The sequence below is a fragment of the Parathielavia appendiculata genome (genome assembly GCF_033297405.1).
Source record: "Parathielavia appendiculata strain CBS 731.68 unplaced genomic scaffold N657scaffold_3, whole genome shotgun sequence".
Classification (NCBI taxonomy): domain Eukaryota; kingdom Fungi; phylum Ascomycota; class Sordariomycetes; order Sordariales; family Chaetomiaceae; genus Parathielavia; species Parathielavia appendiculata.
In genome coordinates, this window is record NW_026944222.1 from 222,717 (window position 1) to 239,745 (window position 17,029).

Here is a 17,029-nt window from a genome sequence, read left to right on the forward strand (position 1 = left end):
ACCCGATCTGCGCCCCCACATGGGGTGTCAGACGAATCCTTTCTCGCCAACATCAACCAATCCATGTTCATGTTGGGGACCGCTTGCTCTTTTCATTTGTCGGGCAGGCACACCGACTGATTAACCATGCCAGTCATCCGCAGAGTCGGGTGCCCGGGACGCGTACCACAGGAAGGTTGCCGAGTTTGGGTAGAGGACAGGTGAGGTCGTTAGGGACGGGAAAGTTGAGCTGGAGACACCGTCAACCGGGAGCTGGAAAGACAATCTGTTGATGTTGCGACAAATGGTGCTATGTGCCTCGAGGTACTACGCGCCTCGACCATCCCCAGAGCTCACTGCTGAGACAGACTGAGGCAGCATGGATGCGGGCATCTAAGAAGTAATTCGACTCGGACTGAACGGAATTTCGCAGGAGTTTTATCTGGGTTGGATACGACCTTCACGTTTCTCACCCCATTTTCGAGATGATAGTGACATTGCCTCACCAGTTGGATTGCAAGCCAAAAGCGCTGGTCAACGGCGGGGATGATGATGGACATGATGGAAGGGGCGGAACCTTCCATTGATGGAAGCTGCGTTGGTGGGGCTAGCCCCGCACGGTACACACCTGGGCGGCACGGATTTCACCGAGAGGGAACCGCCAGGGCTGAGACGGACAGTTCCCAAATATACTAGCGTCCAGCTGACGCTCGATCAACGTCAGAAACAGGCGACGCCAGCACCATGGTCCACAACAACCACGAATCGCAACGGTAACCCGTCAGGAACACCTCCGTCCAGCATGGTATTATCAGAATACGCTGCATCTCTATGCCACGGAACATGGGCTTCTCGGGTCTGCTCGGTGCGTCGGGCGACCGCACGGCCACAAAGGCAAAGAGCATAACCTCGACCAGCACCGCTTCACTTCCATCTGCGCCGGCGCCCGCTCCCTCTCTCGAGCCAACGACACCAGAGTATATCTCAGACGAGACGCATCTAATGCATCTCGACCCGGAACCGCCCGACCTCCGCGAGCTCAACGCGTGCCTAGATGCCCTCGCCGCCGTCTTCCCGGACATCCAGATCGAGGTGTTCCGCGACATGTTCGCCAGCTTTGACGGCGAGTCGAGGCTGGCTCTGGTTGCCGACGCTCTGCTCAAGAACCGCGTCACGTGGGTCAAGGGTCGCTGGAGGGTTGCCGCTAAAGACGGCCAGACCGCCGAGGCCTTGGTTCCCAAGAAAGAGACGTTTCGGAGCCCGGAGTACAAGCAGGCCGTCAAGAACCTGGCATGGCAAGAATTCAAAGGTCTCTCTCGCTCCGCCATCAACGCCGTCCTGGCCGAGACCAACTATTCTTACCTCGACGCCCGCCAGACGCTGGTCGACCTGTCATCCAAGTCCTGGCGCTTCACCATATCGTCGCTCTTTCTACGGCGGAAGCCCGTGTCGGCCACCGAGGCTGAGAATCACCCTCTGGTGATATGGAGATCGACGGGACAGGGCTCGATAGTGCCCACGCTCAAATCGACCGGCAACGCCGAGCTCGATCGGGAGCTTTTTACGGCCCTCATCATACCGATAACGGAGCGCGCCCGAGTCGAGCGCGAGGCCAAGGACTGTAAGATGGCCATGGAGCTGAACACGGCCGAGGCAGAGCAGACGGACAGCATGATCGAGTGCGCCTGCTGCTTCACTGAGTCGACGTTTGAAGAGTTTACGTCGTGCAATGCCGACGGCCACATGGTGTGCTTCCGGTGCGTGCAGCACTGCATCTTCGAGGCCTTGTTCGGGCAAGCCTGGCAGCGCAGTATCAACAAGGAGACAGGGACCCTTCGGTGCCCCGCCGTTGTCTCGAGTGCCGAGTGCCAGGGCTGCATTCCCCAAGACCATATGCACCGGGCGATGCTTCAGGAGAAGAAAGGCGCCGACATTTTGCACAAGCTGGAGCAGCGCCTGGCGGACCACAGCCTAGTCGCGAGCAACCTCCCGCTCATACGCTGCCCGTTTTGCGCGTATGCCGAGGTCGACGAGATCTACCTGCCGGTGAGCGAGGTCGACCTGCGCTTGAAGGCCGACAGCATCAACACGGCCGTCCTGATTTTTGTTGCGGTCTGCTGCCTGCCGCTTTTGGTGCCTCTCATCCTCATGTCATACGGTGTTATCATGCTAATTTTCTTTGTTACTCTGCTCCTCGGCTCCCGGTATAATCTGGGCAGTCGCCTGCAAAGCGAGTTCCGCGCGGCCATCGTCCGCCGGCGCCGCAGGCGCCGCGGTCTCCGATTCAAGTGCCAAAGCCCCGAGTGCCTGCGGGCGTCGTGCCTGTCGTGTAACAAGGCATGGACCGACGTGCACGTGTGCAACGAGTCGTCGCTGGTGGCGCTGCGCACGCAAATCGAGCAGGCCATGAGCATGGCGGTGAAGCGCGTGTGCCCGCGCTGCAACACGTCGTTTGTCAAGACGTCGGGGTGCAACAAGTTGGCGTGCCCCTGCGGCTACCAGATGTGCTACGTCTGCCGCAAAAACATTGGCGGCACCGGCGACGCGGCCGATGTCGGGTACCGCCACTTTTGCCAGCACTTTCGCCCTCACGGGGACGCGAGGAAGTGCACCGAGTGTACGAGGTGCAACCTGTGGGAGGCCGAGGATACGGACGAGGTGCTGCGCAAGGCCAAGGAGGAGGCCGAGCGCAAGTGGAGCGAGACGGAGCGGAGGGAGCTGACGGGCGCCGAGGTAGAGTACTTGAAGACGGGCTTAGCGGCTCAGCCGACGGCTCGAGGGGTCGACCAGGCGCTGCGGCAGGGAAGGTTGCCGACTTTGGCCGAGGTATGCGATTTTATCCTGGAGACGGCATTTGTTTAGTTGGGATAGGGCCATGAACGTTCGGGGCGGATGGGCGTTGGCATACATACGGGTTTGCATTTACATCATGGGCGTAGGACGGTGATACCCGGGAGACGAGTCTCTATACTCGGTAGTAGTATCTTTCATTGTATTATTTGTAAGAAGACCGGAAGCAATCGCATCGAAGGTTGCCCTGTGTTGCATGTGTATGCCGGATTGTCGATTTCTGAGGAGGAACTTGTATTACGTAAGCAGCTTCTAGGCCGAAATCTCGGTCCCACCATGCATTTCTCCAACAACGCGCGTACGCGCCTCAACCGAATCGCGAAGCTTGTTCATTGAGCTGTTGCTCCGTACTAGTTGTCAACATCGCAGCTAATTACCAAACGTATCAACCGTAACAGTGCTATTTAACCCTCTGAATTTCCAATCGCAACAGCCGCTGGAAAGCGGTGCAAGACCAACAACCCCGAGATACAAAAGCACAAGCAATTGACTACCTGCGTGCACTGCGCGCCCCGTCGCAATGTCGAGCCAGACGGGCAAGTGGCGCGAGGAGCAGGTCCTCGTCATCTGCCCCGGCAGCCAGACCACCCTCGCCCAGCTCGGCTGCAACGAGCTGACCCCTCCCGCCCACCGCTTCCCGACGCGCATGTTCAAGGACCCGGACTCGGACGACCACTGGCGGCCCTATCACACGTACAAGCGCAAGAAGGAGAGCGCCGCCGACGGCGACGGCGAGGATGCGTGGGAATATGTCGAGGACACCGATTCGGTGGAAGGCGCGGTGTATCCCATTCATGGTATGCTTTGCTCTGATCTGCTAAGCCTCTGCAAAGCTATTGCACTTGTAGCTAACTGATGGATGATGTCCCCAGCCGGCCGCATCGCACACATGGACGCCTTCCTCGCCTTCCTCGAGCACGTCCACTCGCAGCTGACAACCACCTATCATAACACGCCCATCATGCTGATGGCCTCGCCGCAGTGGACCCGCCCGGACTGCGAGGCCATCGCCCGCTACATCTTCGAGAAAACTAAGACGCCCGCCCTGTGCCTCATCCACAGCGGTATCGCCACCCAATACGGCCTCAAGTGGCCCAACATGACGGTCGTCGATGTCGGCTTCGAGAAGGTCGACGTCACGTGCATCTACGACGGGCGCGTCGTCTCGCACAGGGACGTCGGCCCCCACCTGCACGACGACGAGGTTAGTGGTGGGGAGGCATTTACGCGGAGGCTGCTGAAGCTTCTAGAGAAGCAGGGGTTTGACTACGATATGGCCGAGCAGCTCAAGAAGAGCCCTATCTGCGAGGTGCTGCCGTATGCGCCTGAGAGGCCGGAGCTGATGGATCTGCCGGCCGAGACGGGGGCGGCGCCAGCGGGAGCGGTAGTTACCGAGGCGCCCAAAGTTGTGGAGCCCGCGAGGAGTTATGCGCCCGTTGGGGTGGATGACGAGGTTGGGGCAAACGGGGAGGTCAAGGAGGCGGAGGAGGACGGTGTGCTGGACGTGGCCAACATTGTCGCCAGCGGGCAGACGAGAGAGTTCCTCGCCAAAAAGGAGAGGGAGAAGGCTGAGAGGGCGGCGAAGGCGCGGAAAGGGAAGGACAAGGAGGCTGCTGCCGATGCGGCGCAAAAGGCCGCCAGGCTACCCAACTGCAAGCGGGTGCGGAATACGTTCCATTACGAGGAGCTGGTGACGGAAGATATCCCGGTCGCGGCACCGCCCAAGGAGAACGGCAGCACAGATGTCACCATGACCGAAACAGCAGCAGAAAGCTCGACTGGAGACGCTGCACCAGCCGCTGGAGGGCAACCACAACCCAGCGACGCTCAATCAGCAGACTCAGCCCCGACAGCAACCGAACGGGTAACGCGGCGCGTGCGCCGCGAAGTTGAGGTCGGCCTGGAGCGCTTCCAGTTCGCCGACCGCAAAGTGATCGACCGTATCGTCACGGCTATGTACCACGCCGTGCAGGGCATCGAGGACATGTACATGCGGCCCGGCTGCTGGGAGAACGTCGTCTTTGTCGGCAACGGCGCGCGCATCCGCGGGCTGCGCGACAACATCATGCAAACCCTCCAAGCGCGCCACCTCGTCTCGCCCAGCTCTGCCACCATGTTCACCTCGGAGCTCCCCTCTAACATGGGCACGCCCTCGGGCACCGGCTCCCAGACGCCTACCTCGTCCTTCGCCGGCGGGCCGCCGCACCAGCTGCCCACCACCAGCAGCGGTGTTAACCCGCTCTTGCAGGCCGCCACCACCGCCGCCAGCCTGGGCGTCCCCAGCAATGCGAATGCCGCCGGTCTCAACTCCGGCGACGCCGCCGGTGGTGGGGGGACGACAAGTCATCACTTCCACAGCCAGACGCCGACGCACATCCGGCTGGCGCCGTTGCCCGCGTACCTGACCGAGTGGAGCAAGCACGGGTTCGAGGAGGCAATGTTCTTGGGGTCGCAGGTGGCCGCGCGGCTGGCTTTTTGCATCCACAACCTGGATGCGCAGGGCCTCGAGGCGCAGCGGCTGATGAGCCTAAGTCGGGTGGATTATAAGTGAGTGTTCTCTGGCCCTTGTTCTGCCCTATTTCATTACGGTCTGTGATCTTTGTGTAAGGAAGTATCAGGCTGACAGTGACTACAGTGAACTTGGGCCGAAGGGCATTCGGTTGCATTCCATGCTGGGGTAAACTTGACTGAACGCTGGGGTTGGATGTGGAGAGGGAGGGAAATGGGAAGGGGCGGCAGCAGGGCTGGCCCAACGACATTTTTCGATGAAAAGGCATTGGCTATCTGCAGCGTCTCTGGAGTTTTGGGGGTAAAAGTCGTTTCTCGGGCGGAAGCGATGGGTAAGCGTAATGTTCCTCATTCTCAGCGGAGAGGGAGACGTTAGCTGGGCAAACCAACAGTTGCCAAACGGTATGTACCATGTTAAGGGACATGGAGGTATGTACGGTTGATGCAAGGGAGCCCTGCCATGACTCTACCGCTAGACCAGAGCGCCGTTGAGAGTGGTGAGGTTCAGCAGAGATAATTTTCTCTGTTCATCATCGCGATGTTTGCCAGAGTAGGTCACTTGAAGTATCAAATAGGGGTAACGTCCTGTTCAAAAAGGTTAGGACTCCAGAATATACCCACTATCTCATACGTACCTCCCGGGCTCTCCCAAACGATGAGTCACTCCTCCTTACTGGTATAAATCCCTCTTTTCAGGCAATATCTCGCCTCCTTGAATGGTAAAAGGAACTTCACACAAAATTATCTTCACAGACTTACTATGGCCACACGCAAACTCATCTCTTCTGGTTCGGCCTTCGAGGCCAAAATCGGCTACTCACGCGCCGTCGTCTCGGGGGACATGGTCTTTGTGTCTGGGTGCACGGGGTACGGTACCCCGTTCCAAGCTTTTTACTTCCAGGACTAGTCCAACAAATCTGTGGGTCTGTGTGTGCGTGTGTGTATGTGTGTGTGAGAGAGAAAGAGAGAAAGAGAGACAGAGAGAGAGAGAGAGAGAGAGAGAGACAGAGAGAGAGATTGAGTGAGTGAGTGAGTGACACTGACACACAGGCTGACAAGAAACTAGCTACGACTACAAAACGGGCGCCATCTCGGAAGACGTGGCCGCGCAGGCCGAGCAGACCATGCAGAACATTGCCGCGGCGCTGGCCGAGGCTGGGGCCAGTGTGGCCGATGTTGTGCGTGTGCGGTATATCTTACCGGACAGGAGAGATTTCGAGAAGACGTGGTAAGTACCTGGTATTGCTGTAGTTGAATGACCTGTTGAAGAGAGGGTGGAAAGCTAATCAGTCCAGGCCCGTCCTCCAAAAGTGGTTTGGCAACGTCCGGCCGGCGGCGACCATGATTCAGGCGGGGTTGATGGAGGAAGTGATGAAGATCGAAATTGAGGTGACGGCGAAGAAGGGAGCTGCTTCAGAGGAGGGGAAAACGCTGCTCTGAGGATGCGCGGCCACTGGCAATGCAGATGAATACCTCATTATCCTGTCTTTGTCTTCAGAACAACAACCAGATGAGCGTAGCTAACAGCCGATTACAGCCACAATATCCGATTATGCTAACAGGGATTTGAATCAGACAGCTATACCCAGATAACATTGCCATCAGCACGCCAAAAGGACCGATCCAAGCCCACATCAACCAAGAAAGAGGAACAGCCAACGCCCGACACTCATTATCATGATCCCATCCCATGTGTAACACACGCCATACATATAAATCAAACCCATTAGATGACCCTTATCATTCCCCTTCAGTCAGGCCGGGGGCAAGACAGCCAGTTAGACATTTCATCTCACCTCCCCCGACTCCCCTCCGCCACTCCCCCCTCCGCCACTCCCCCCTCTCCATCTCCATCTCCGTCCCCATTAATATCCTCTGAAAACGCACTCCTCCTCACCGAACTCCCAGGCCCCAGCCCCTGCTGAGGCAGCGGCCTGGCACTCAAATAATCCCCTGCCGCCCCTCCTCCAAACGCCTCCCCCGGCTCCGTCGTCGCCGTAGGAGGCGACACCAGCGCCGGACTCCCGACGATGGCCCCCCCGCTGAAGGTGCTCACGCCGCTGAGACTGAGCACCCGCTCCCGCTCCCTTTCCCTTTCACCATTGCCGTTCCCGCCGTTCCCGTTCCCGCCGCCAAGAGTGATAGACCCAGAGTAGTAGCCGGGCGCTGTAGTGACCGATGACACGGTGGTGTCGCTAATTTGTCGGAGGTGGGCCCGGTCTCGCTCCGAGAGGTTGGAGATGCCTGAGAGGACCTTGTGGGAATCTCTGCTATGGGGGGAGGTGCCGGCGACGGTGGAGGTGCCTGTCGGAGAGGAGGTGAATGCGGAAGAGGTCGTCGGGTAATACACCGGGGATTCGACTGGGGACGACGATGTCTGCGGTTGGTGCTGGCCGGCAATGAGCGGGGAGGGGGGTTGGGCTGATGCGTGGTCGGTTTGGTGGGTGGCTGGGTAGTGAGCTGCGTTGTTGAGCGAGGAGGGCGTGGCTGTGGTGGAGTGGAGCTCGGCTGGCGGGGAGGTGTCTGCGAGGCGGGTTAGTCAAGGCTGAGTGAGGTATGGAAACGAAAAGCGTTAGAGGGGGACGTACCTGGCAACTCGACTGGCAACGGCACTTCAGTGTTCATCATCTCGGCGATGGACCGCTGCGGCACGCCGACACTGTCGACATCAGTCGCGCTCAGCGGCGAATAGTCAGACGAGCTGGTCACGGTCGGCGCCTTGACCTCGCTGGCAGTGGGCTGGCCACGCAGCCACGAGGCGATGCGGTTGCCGTTGGTGTCCTCGGTACCGGCCTCGCTCATGGTGCCACCCCGCAGGAGCCTGCGGCGCCGCCAGAGCAGGATCAGCACAGCGACCATGGTGAGGAAGACCAGGCCCAGCACCACGCCGAGCACAGGTGGGAGGTACGATGGGAGACCACCCCCTGAGCTCTCCACGGTAGTTGTCGGAGCCGGGGGGTTGGTGTTGTTGGTCGGGCCGACCGAGGCGTACGGGTAGTATGTAGTGATCTTGCTCGCCGGGTACTGAATGGCGAAGATGCTGGCGAGCTCGGTCGCGTCCCACGAGGGACTCGGGGTTGTCGCCGTGGCGCCCCCCGTGCCAGATCCACCAATTTTCTCTTGCACGGCGCTGGGGACCGTGTAGTTGGAGTAGACTGCAGGGTCGTACCGATCCAACCACTGACCGGTCGATAGGTTGAAGACCCGGATCGTCTCCCGGAGACAGCCTAGGGTGGAACCCTCAAAGTGAGGATAGCCTCCGATGACCATCATCTGGTCTGGGTACGGCATGACGCACTTGTGCCCGGCGCGTCCTTCATTGCTGCTCGACGCCAGCTTGACCCATGTGAAGGATGGCAGCGACAGAACCCAGACGTCATCGCTAAAGGGCTCACTATTCTGAGTCAGACCGTCGTAGCCGCCGTAGTAGTAGACATTGAAGCTCGAGCCATCCTGTGCGCTGGCGACAACGGCGCAGCCGCGGGTGCGCTGAGGGGGACCGCCGCTCGTTCTCTGGCGATACCAGTTTTTGCTAGCCACGTCGTAAATATCGACCGTGGCGATGAACTCGGGACTTTGCGCCGTCTGTTCGGGTTAGGGCCAGCTGTGAGAGGGTGAGCAAGGGCTAACTTACGCTGGCCTCTGGGTCGGTTGAATTGCCCTCGACTGTGATAAAGTCGGGATGCAGAACGCCTCCGATGGCAACGAGGATGCCGCGGGACCCAACGGGAACCCAGACGAGTTCGGGGTTTGCGCGTCCGGGAATGTAGGCCGGCAGGGTGTCGTTCGTGAATGTTTCTTCCCGCTGCTCAGCCATGTCCAGCGTGATGAGATAGTTCGACACATTGACGGCAGATGTGCTTGCCGTCGCGCCACCCTTGGTATAGATGGGACCTCCGCTGGGTGAGCGCAACCCTGAGAAGTACCAGGCCAGATTCTCGGATGGGGCGCTCGCGGATCCGCCGTAGGCAACGTAGCGCGTCACGTTGTCGCCGAGCTCCTTGTTGATGAAGCTCGGGCTGAAGGTCCTGGGCGAACCATACTGATACCCTTCGTAGCAAAGCACAGAGTCTCCCGGCGGGTCGGAGACACTCGCCGTCCGCTGCAGTAGCCCGCCGTAGAGGAAGAACTGCTCGTTGTTGGCGAGCAGGGCGCCATCTTCGTAGTTTGGCGCGCGGTTGTTGGTGTCTCCGCCGCCAGTGCTCAGCGTGCTCAGGATGGCTGATACGTTCTGTGTCGTATTGAATGGAATGCTGAAGTTGAGCGTGTATATGACGCCCAGCCGGTTGTCTACAACCAGTCAACGTCATGGTTTGAATGCACGCTTTTGCGAATACTCACTGTCATTGACGGGGCTTCCAGCAGAGCCGTCAGCGAAGCCCGGCTGCCACCATAGATTCCCGCCGTCCAGGTAAACTGTGTCCCGGAGGACAGCCGCTGGGCAAGATTAGCAGGTGAGACGCATGGGGTCGTCGGCATAACTCACCTCGGAGCTGCTGCCATTGGCATATCCTCGTGCTGACCTGGCTGGGTTGCCATGCTGTTTCGGCCAGGACGAGCGAGGCTGAAGCCGTCGCAACGGCGAGAAACGCCGGCCCGAACATGGCGACGCTGAGGTTGAGCCGGAAGATACTAGGGGAGATTAGGAACAGGGTCGGGACAACATCTGGGCAGATAGAAACGATGATGGGTTAGGCACAGTAAATCAGACCCCCTCCCTGCAAGTCTCCTCGAAATTTGGGAACATGCGCGCCTTGAAGGGTGTAGTCAAGCAACCGTTTCTTTCACAGCCAGCCAAAAACATCGCCGGACCCATGCTTGGGTCTTGTGGCGTGCAACCCACCTGAACAAGACCAGGAGGAAGAACCTGACCAAACGGGGGAATCGGGGCCCAAGTGGCAGACCCCGCGAGAGGAGCCTTCAGATCACAGGTGAGCGCTGACTGGTCTTGCTGCTGTCAACCATCGTTCTGTTGAGGGCCGTTGTCTTATTGGGTGGGCTGGCCCGCATCTTGCTTGGCTGCCAGGGTTGCAGTCAAGGGAAGCGAGCTGCAGTGAGCACCGTGGCAGAGGGCCATGGACCGATCACCGCCACAGTTGGGTTGGAGAAGACTCCCAGACTTGAGCACACAGCAATCGGCGGACTGACAAAGTTGAAGACCCCCAGTGATCGACTGCGGATCACTCCGTTCAGCTCATAACACGGGACAAGGAATCTTTGAGCTGCTGCCCAAAAAAGACGAGAAACAGAGGTCAGGACCTGGTTCCCAGAACGCCAATCGGTACCTTAGTCCGGGGAGTCTCTCCATAAACTGCCAAAGGATTTAGACAGCTCGAAGAAGAGGTTTCGCACGGTTGATAGGTAGTTATTCAGACAGTCTTCCTTAGCCCAACAAGTCAATTACACCTATGGAAAGGACTGTGGCGAGGCCGTGCACGAAGACTGATATTATCGACCTTTTTAATCGAGTTTGAAGGGCGTGTTACACAAACGCGACGGCGAATGGCAGAGGTTCGAGTCGGGCCTTCGCCCCAAGCCTTTCGCCGTCTGGTCTGCCGTGCGATTACAGCCAGTGACGGGCGGGCCTCGCCGTGACCCATAACTTAACGCCACAACATGGATCGCTCCGAAAGGAACTACCTTCTAACGTGCTGTCGACACAGCGAACAATCTATCAGACTTCCTCTCTGCCGGCCTTGGCGGGAGAGTGAAGCCGAGCCGAGTCTGGGCCACAGGAAGAAAAGGTATTGGCCCAGGATGTTGTCCTGGTAACCGAGCAAACTGAGGCAGAATCGTCCCATCTCAGCCTTGTGGTCTGGTCCTGCAATTCACAACTCCCAGCTGTCGAACCTAGCGGATTGAGGCTGAAAACCCAGGAAAGCAAAAGCGAAGGGTGCCATGGGAGACCATTGGAAATGTGGCGTGGCATCGGCATCGTATTCTTCCGGTTGGTGAGTGGTTCGCAATGAATGCTACCCTGAGTGCCATTCGGAATGGACGGATGCGGCGGGTGCTGTTACTCCGGGTTTGCGGTAGGGTGTCTCATCAATTCTTTGGATATCCGGAGCCGCCGCGAAATCGAAAGGAGGATTGAGAATGGTGATGTCGCCTATCGGCGTTCCGGACCCTTCGGTTCATGTTGTTTGCTCACTGCACCGACAGAATCCCGGAAGCATTTGTTTGCTTCCCAATGTCTCGAGTCAGGAAAAATTCTGGTTAATCCTGCGCCTGCTCGTCCGGTTCAGACAGCATCGGAGGGACCACTGTGGTAAACATAATCTCAAAGTCTCGCTCGCGGTGCTGACAATTCTTTCTATGCGGATTTCAACCTGACTACATGTAGTAATTAGTGTTCATGGACTCGAATGAGAACGTGAATTGAAGTCCATCGAACGGTTGTAGTGGGGTAAATGATAACGGACCCCGATGGTAAGGGCGGGCCGCCTCGGTGGGTCTTCCAACTTTGCGCCATACCTGTAGGGCTAGGCTGTAATTGGAAACAATTCCTGCCGATCATCCAATGATTGATCGCCGACTGTTCAAGCTCCTTCCTACCGGGAGCGGGCCCCCTTCAACCAACTGCCCCCCCGCAGTCTTGGCTTTTCCTACGGATTACTTGTCTCGCCGTTCCACACTTGAGAGTCGATGCCTCTACACATGTACGGATACGGATACTTTCTGAGAATCAACTACCTCCGACGCGACACCATATCTTCTCCCCTTTGCGACAAGCTGGGCAAATTCCGAAAGTGTGCAGAAACGAGAGTCTGAGCCACCACACGTATGACAGCCCTGAGTGGCTGCCATCGGACATCGAGCCACGTCTCTGTGGCTGCGATCACGCCGCACCGTCCCGCCATCTCACCAACACTACTCCGTTACGGAGTAGCAATTGGCTCACCGGCAATTTTCCTTCTGGACAACCGAATGCCGCCGAAGGCATCAGGTGGCACTACTGCAAGGCACCGCTGCTGGGAGACCTTTGCCATGGTGGCTGGTAATCAACATGGCAACCAAACCACCAACAGCCACAGCAGCTGCTGTGGCATGAGTTCGGGGCCAAGCTGAAGAACACGGGCATCGTATAATTCTCCAGTGCGACCGTCATTTGCCGTGTCCTTTTTCTCCGTCAATCCCACTGATGGAAGAAACTTCAAAACCAAGCTCGCATCTATAAGTCCAACCGCAGTGTGGAAAAGACTTTCTTCCTGTGGCTTCCGGACCGCCATCAGTGTCGGTGGGGCAGAGGACCTGACAGCTCAGCCTTTCGGGGCAAGAACTGACCAGTTAGCATCCCTCCCGCCCTTCGGCCTGGCCTTCGCTCGCTGGCCCACTCACCAACCCCGCCAAGGATGCAACGCTCAAGTCGCCGAATGCTGCTCAAGAGTCGTGGACGGTGGGAGGCAGCAATTATCGCCCGTTGCTGCGCCGAACCCCGTCTGCTTACGGATAGTTACGCCCTGCCCCCTCGCTGCCACGCGGCATGTCCACAGAGGCTTTGGGCTTCCCAGAGAGGGCAGCAGCAAGAGGCCATCGCCTTGGATGACGAGCCCTACGAGAGCAGCCTTTATGTGGCACTGCACCGCCTGTCGGACTTGATCAGGGATGCGGAGGCGGGGAGAACCACCCCGCCCTATTGGCTTCCCGTCCCTCGGACAGGCGTGATGCGCAGCCCTGGTGGGTTGGGGAGGTGGGTGGTGAGCTTCTCGTCCCGATGAGCAGGGGTAGAGCTCCCATACCCTGGTCGTGTTCCTTACCACGATAGGGTAGGCGACATGCATGTAGGTATTCTCGCAGGCGTGAGTGAGTCTCTCGAGCTTTCGAGCCTCCCGCTTTCATTGTTTCTCTTGTGTTGTCGCTGCTCCTCTTTCCTCAGGGCGCGGCAGCCGAGCTCGATATTGTGCCAGTCGACAAGAACACCGAGGTCTCTTCTCGCCTTGACTGAACATTTCGACGCTGTGCTTCTCAGCAATTGTTTGCTCGTCAGGCTGTGAAGTTGCTGCCTGCCAAGCCTCCACGCAGCTGGGCATTCCCGCTCAGAGCTCCCCCCGGGCCGGCTTATATGCCCGGCAGCGCCGCAACCCTGTTTACACCAGCCCTCGCCCGCTTCGCTCGCTGTTCTCACACTCATTTTTGTTGAGCTGCTTCATTCGTTCGCCATCACCTGTGGCCTAGCGTAGGGACACAATGCTTCTCTCGAAGCTGGTACAGGGCCTCGGGCTCCTGTTCCTCGCTCGTCCTGCCTTTGCCGCAGAGGATCCGCTGTATCCGAGGACAAATGACACGGAACATGGAGGTGGTCACGATAGCAACCATGATTCTAAATGTCACGATCACTGCTGGAAGACGGAGACGAAGACGGTCACCGAGACCGCTTTCCAAACACACACGTGAGTGTCTTTGGAGATTGTGATGAAACCTGCTAACCATGCGATATAGTGCTACCGTAACGTATGAGTCCCTGCTGCCAGTGTGTGACGCGTCTAACCGCAGTGCAGGGCGACAATGTCAGCGTCTACGGTCACGGTGACAAACAACTATACGGTGACAGTCACGGACACATCGACTGCAACGGTCATCAATACTGCAACGGCCACAATTCAAAACACGGCGACGGTCACTGACTATGAGACGGCCACGGCGACTGTGAGCTGGTTGAGCACCCACACCCAGATATGGGAGGTCAGCGTGAGCGTCACTGCGACTGCGACTGCCACAGCAACTGTCCAGTATGTTCTACCAACCTCCTGCCAGTCCAGCTCACTGACGACAACAGAACCACCGAGTACATTACGACGACACAGTTCTCGACTTACACAACAGTAAGCAGGCCGACCCATGCCCATTACCCAGCTAACCCTCCCAGTCGTACCCGGTGACCCAAACCACGACAGTTTGCAATGGGTATTCCGGGGAATATCACGAGGGCGATTACGAGGCGTCTCCTTGGGAATGCGTGGTTAGTACGACAACCAAGTGGGAAACGACGACCACAACCGAGACCATCAGGGAGACCATTCCAACCACCCATTGGACGACCATCCCGACAACGGTTCCGACCACCATCGTCCAGTCGACCATAGTGACCAACAACGTCACCCTCACCCAAACTACGACCGCGACCAGCACCCAGACTACCACCTACACCACCATGGTCAGCTACCCAGTCACGGTTATCTCGGGCACCACAGAATGGAAGACGGACACCACGACCGTCGTCTCCACCTACGTGACGACATTCGTCACGACGGTGGCTACCACCGTCCCAACAACAGTCCCAACAACTGTTCCGACAACCGTCCCCACTACTGTGAGGGTGTCGACGACCGAGACCACGACTTACACAACCACTATCAGCTATCCGGTCACCGTCATCTCAGGCACCACATCATGGACAACTGACACCACGACCGTGGTCTCTACCTACGTGACCACGGTCCCGACGACCGTTCCAACAACAGTCCCCACGACCGTGAGGGTTTCGTTGACCGACACAGTCACAACCACGGAACGCATTCCCATCACGCTGACCAACACCACCACGGTGACCTTGGTCTCGACTTTGGTCACGTCGTACCCGGTCACCGTGACCGACAGCACCACCATCTACACGACCGAGATCTCGGTGGTGACCACAACGGCCGTCTCGACCTACATCACCGTCAGCACTTCCACAAGGGAGCTCACCAACACATTGACGGCCACGGTTACGCAGCTCTCGACGCTTCCTGCTTCCACCATTACCTCGGTGTTCACGACAGTCCTGCCTCCGACCACCGTCACCATTACTGAGGATGGCGAGGTGATTACGACGACGATTCCCGGACCGACCGTCACACAAACGACGACGGCCACTATCCCGCCTGTTACCATCACCGTTCCGGGCCCGACAGTAACCCGCGATATCAGTGTGTGTCCTGCGCCGACGAACTCTGCTCCTGTCTCGCGCCCTCAAACCACGCAGCGGCAGCTCTGGGGCTGCGACCCTGGATTCGTTTGCAACATGCCGAAGCCCAGCGGCTGCAACCTGTGGGCCGGTCCGCCGAGCAACGATTTCTTGTGCGACCCCAGGTACTGCGTCCCGGCACCGTACTACCCTCTCGTGGACTGGCCTGAGGGAAAGACGGGCTACTACCCGCCGACCGAAGGGTACTTCAACCTGAACCCCAACGCGTTCGGCTTGAGCTACGACATCTTCGAGGTGCACGAAGTCGTCACCAAAATCAATGGCAAGAAGACAACTATCGCGACGGGCAACTGGGTCTCGCAGACGGACATCACGCACTTCCCGCCGGAGCCGACCTCGGCGACGCTCAAGCACTACGGCCGCGGCATCCCGAGCCACCGCCTCTCCAAGCGCGACGAGACGGTCGCCCCGGCCATCTGCTACGACATCTGCAACAACGCCTTCCTCGAGGGTCAGCGGGTGGGCCTAAGTTCGGACCTCTGCGAAGACTCGTCTCCCTTCAGGGAGTACTCAGACAACTGCCAGAAGTGCATCGGGGCCAACAAGGCCGACCTCAAGATTACGCTGCGCGAGTACGTCGGCCCGGCGTTTGAGCAGTTCTGGGGCTATTGCGACATCCAGCCGCCACAGTCGCAGGTCGCGACCACCAACCTCCCGCCCCAGACGCAGGTCACCTCGCAGCCGCCCATCCTGACAAGCACGCAGCAGCCGCCCAACACCAACACCGAGCCCGAGCCGATTCCCAGCACCAGCACCACCAGCAGGGGCACGACCTCGCAGGCGCCCCAGCCAAGCTCCACCTCGACTAGCGCGCCCCCGGCAACGAGCGCCTCACCAACCTCAATCTGGTCCTCGACCTCGACAGTGGCCACCGCGGGATCGGGCTCGTCGCAGACACCACCGGCCAGCTCGTCGTCGTCGTCCAATTTGTCCAGGACAACAACACCCCCTGGCACCAGGACCAGCACAGGCACAGGCACAGGCACAGGCACGTCTACCCTGCGGACGTCCACCACGGGTAGGGCGCCGAGTACGTCCATTGCTACTGCTGCGGCGGGTAGGGTGGTGGTCCCGTCTGGGAACTGGCTGGGTGCGGCGTTTGGGGCGCTCTTGTTCTTCTTTTTCTAGAGCAGCACCGATACCTTTTTGGGAACGGAGCTAATTTCTTAATTTATTAAAGTCCCTGTTTGGATTATACCTTTTGGATACATGATGGGATGATGGAACGATAGGATTTTATTGAGGGCAAGGGTTTCAAAAGTGCACATAGTTTAATGGGTTGTGTTTATGCCATGATGAGTTGGGAATTTGGGGGCTTGTGTGGGTATGGCCGACGCTCCTTCATTTGCCTTACTTTTTTGGCAACACGATGGAGATGGGTTATACTCCATCGGGACAAGCTTTCACGACAGTCCTTACGCGATTACGTTAATGTCTTTTATGCCCCTGTGCTATGGGGCGCTGTTTTGGATTGGACTGAATTGGATTGGGCTTTTATGGGATGGCATTGTTTTTTGGTTCAAGATACCCGTTCTATACTCACCTCACTTGCAGTGAGGTAAAGTGATGGCTTGAGTAATAGGACATGTCACTCCTTTTGTTCATTTATATATGAAGAGAATCACTGCGTAGAGTTCTGGTTGGAAGTGAGGGGAATGGGAATGTTAGTCCTTGCTGCTGATGGACATTGTCCGAGATGCGGGGAGAAGGGTGGTGACTGGAATG

At 58.2% G+C, this 17,029-nt stretch overlaps 5 protein-coding genes across 5 annotated transcripts; 4 read left to right on the forward strand and 1 right to left on the reverse strand.

Moving 5' to 3' along the window:
• Positions 1–526: 526 nt before the first annotated feature.
• On the forward strand, positions 527–3,010 carry N657DRAFT_267887 (TRIAD3 protein). Its single transcript, XM_062786526.1, has one exon. The coding sequence runs from the start codon at positions 811–813 to the stop codon at positions 2,839–2,841; it is 2,031 nt and encodes a 676-aa protein (XP_062649250.1). The 5' UTR covers positions 527–810; the 3' UTR covers positions 2,842–3,010.
• A 124-nt stretch (positions 3,011–3,134) lies between these two features.
• Positions 3,135–5,958, forward strand: N657DRAFT_688240 (uncharacterized protein). Its single transcript, XM_062796928.1, has 3 exons — positions 3,135–3,626; positions 3,702–5,376; positions 5,465–5,958. The coding sequence occupies exons 1-3, from the start codon at positions 3,350–3,352 to the stop codon at positions 5,508–5,510; spliced, it is 1,998 nt and encodes a 665-aa protein (XP_062649251.1). The 5' UTR covers positions 3,135–3,349; the 3' UTR covers positions 5,511–5,958.
• A 26-nt stretch (positions 5,959–5,984) lies between these two features.
• N657DRAFT_267916 (YjgF-like protein) lies at positions 5,985–6,953 on the forward strand. The gene is made up of 3 exons (XM_062786527.1): positions 5,985–6,204; positions 6,404–6,565; positions 6,633–6,953. Exons 1-3 carry the CDS (start codon positions 6,098–6,100, stop codon positions 6,775–6,777), a joined length of 414 nt encoding a protein of 137 aa, XP_062649252.1. The 5' UTR covers positions 5,985–6,097; the 3' UTR covers positions 6,778–6,953.
• Positions 6,954–7,129: 176 nt separating this feature from the next.
• Positions 7,130–10,278, reverse strand: N657DRAFT_688241 (uncharacterized protein; the record flags this gene model as incomplete). The annotated part of the gene is made up of 5 exons (XM_062796929.1): positions 9,824–10,278; positions 9,679–9,774; positions 8,972–9,627; positions 7,926–8,922; positions 7,130–7,860 (listed from the first exon to the last, which is right to left on the reverse strand). The coding sequence occupies exons 1-5, from the start codon at positions 9,939–9,941 to the stop codon at positions 7,130–7,132; spliced, it is 2,598 nt and encodes an 865-aa protein (XP_062649253.1). The 5' UTR covers positions 9,942–10,278.
• Positions 10,279–13,842: 3,564 nt separating this feature from the next.
• On the forward strand, positions 13,843–16,432 carry N657DRAFT_678600 (uncharacterized protein; the record flags this gene model as incomplete). Its single annotated transcript, XM_062796086.1, has 3 exons — positions 13,843–14,066; positions 14,114–14,159; positions 14,204–16,432. 3 exons carry the CDS (start codon positions 13,843–13,845, stop codon positions 16,430–16,432), a joined length of 2,499 nt encoding a protein of 832 aa, XP_062649254.1.
• Positions 16,433–17,029: the final 597 nt, after the last annotated feature.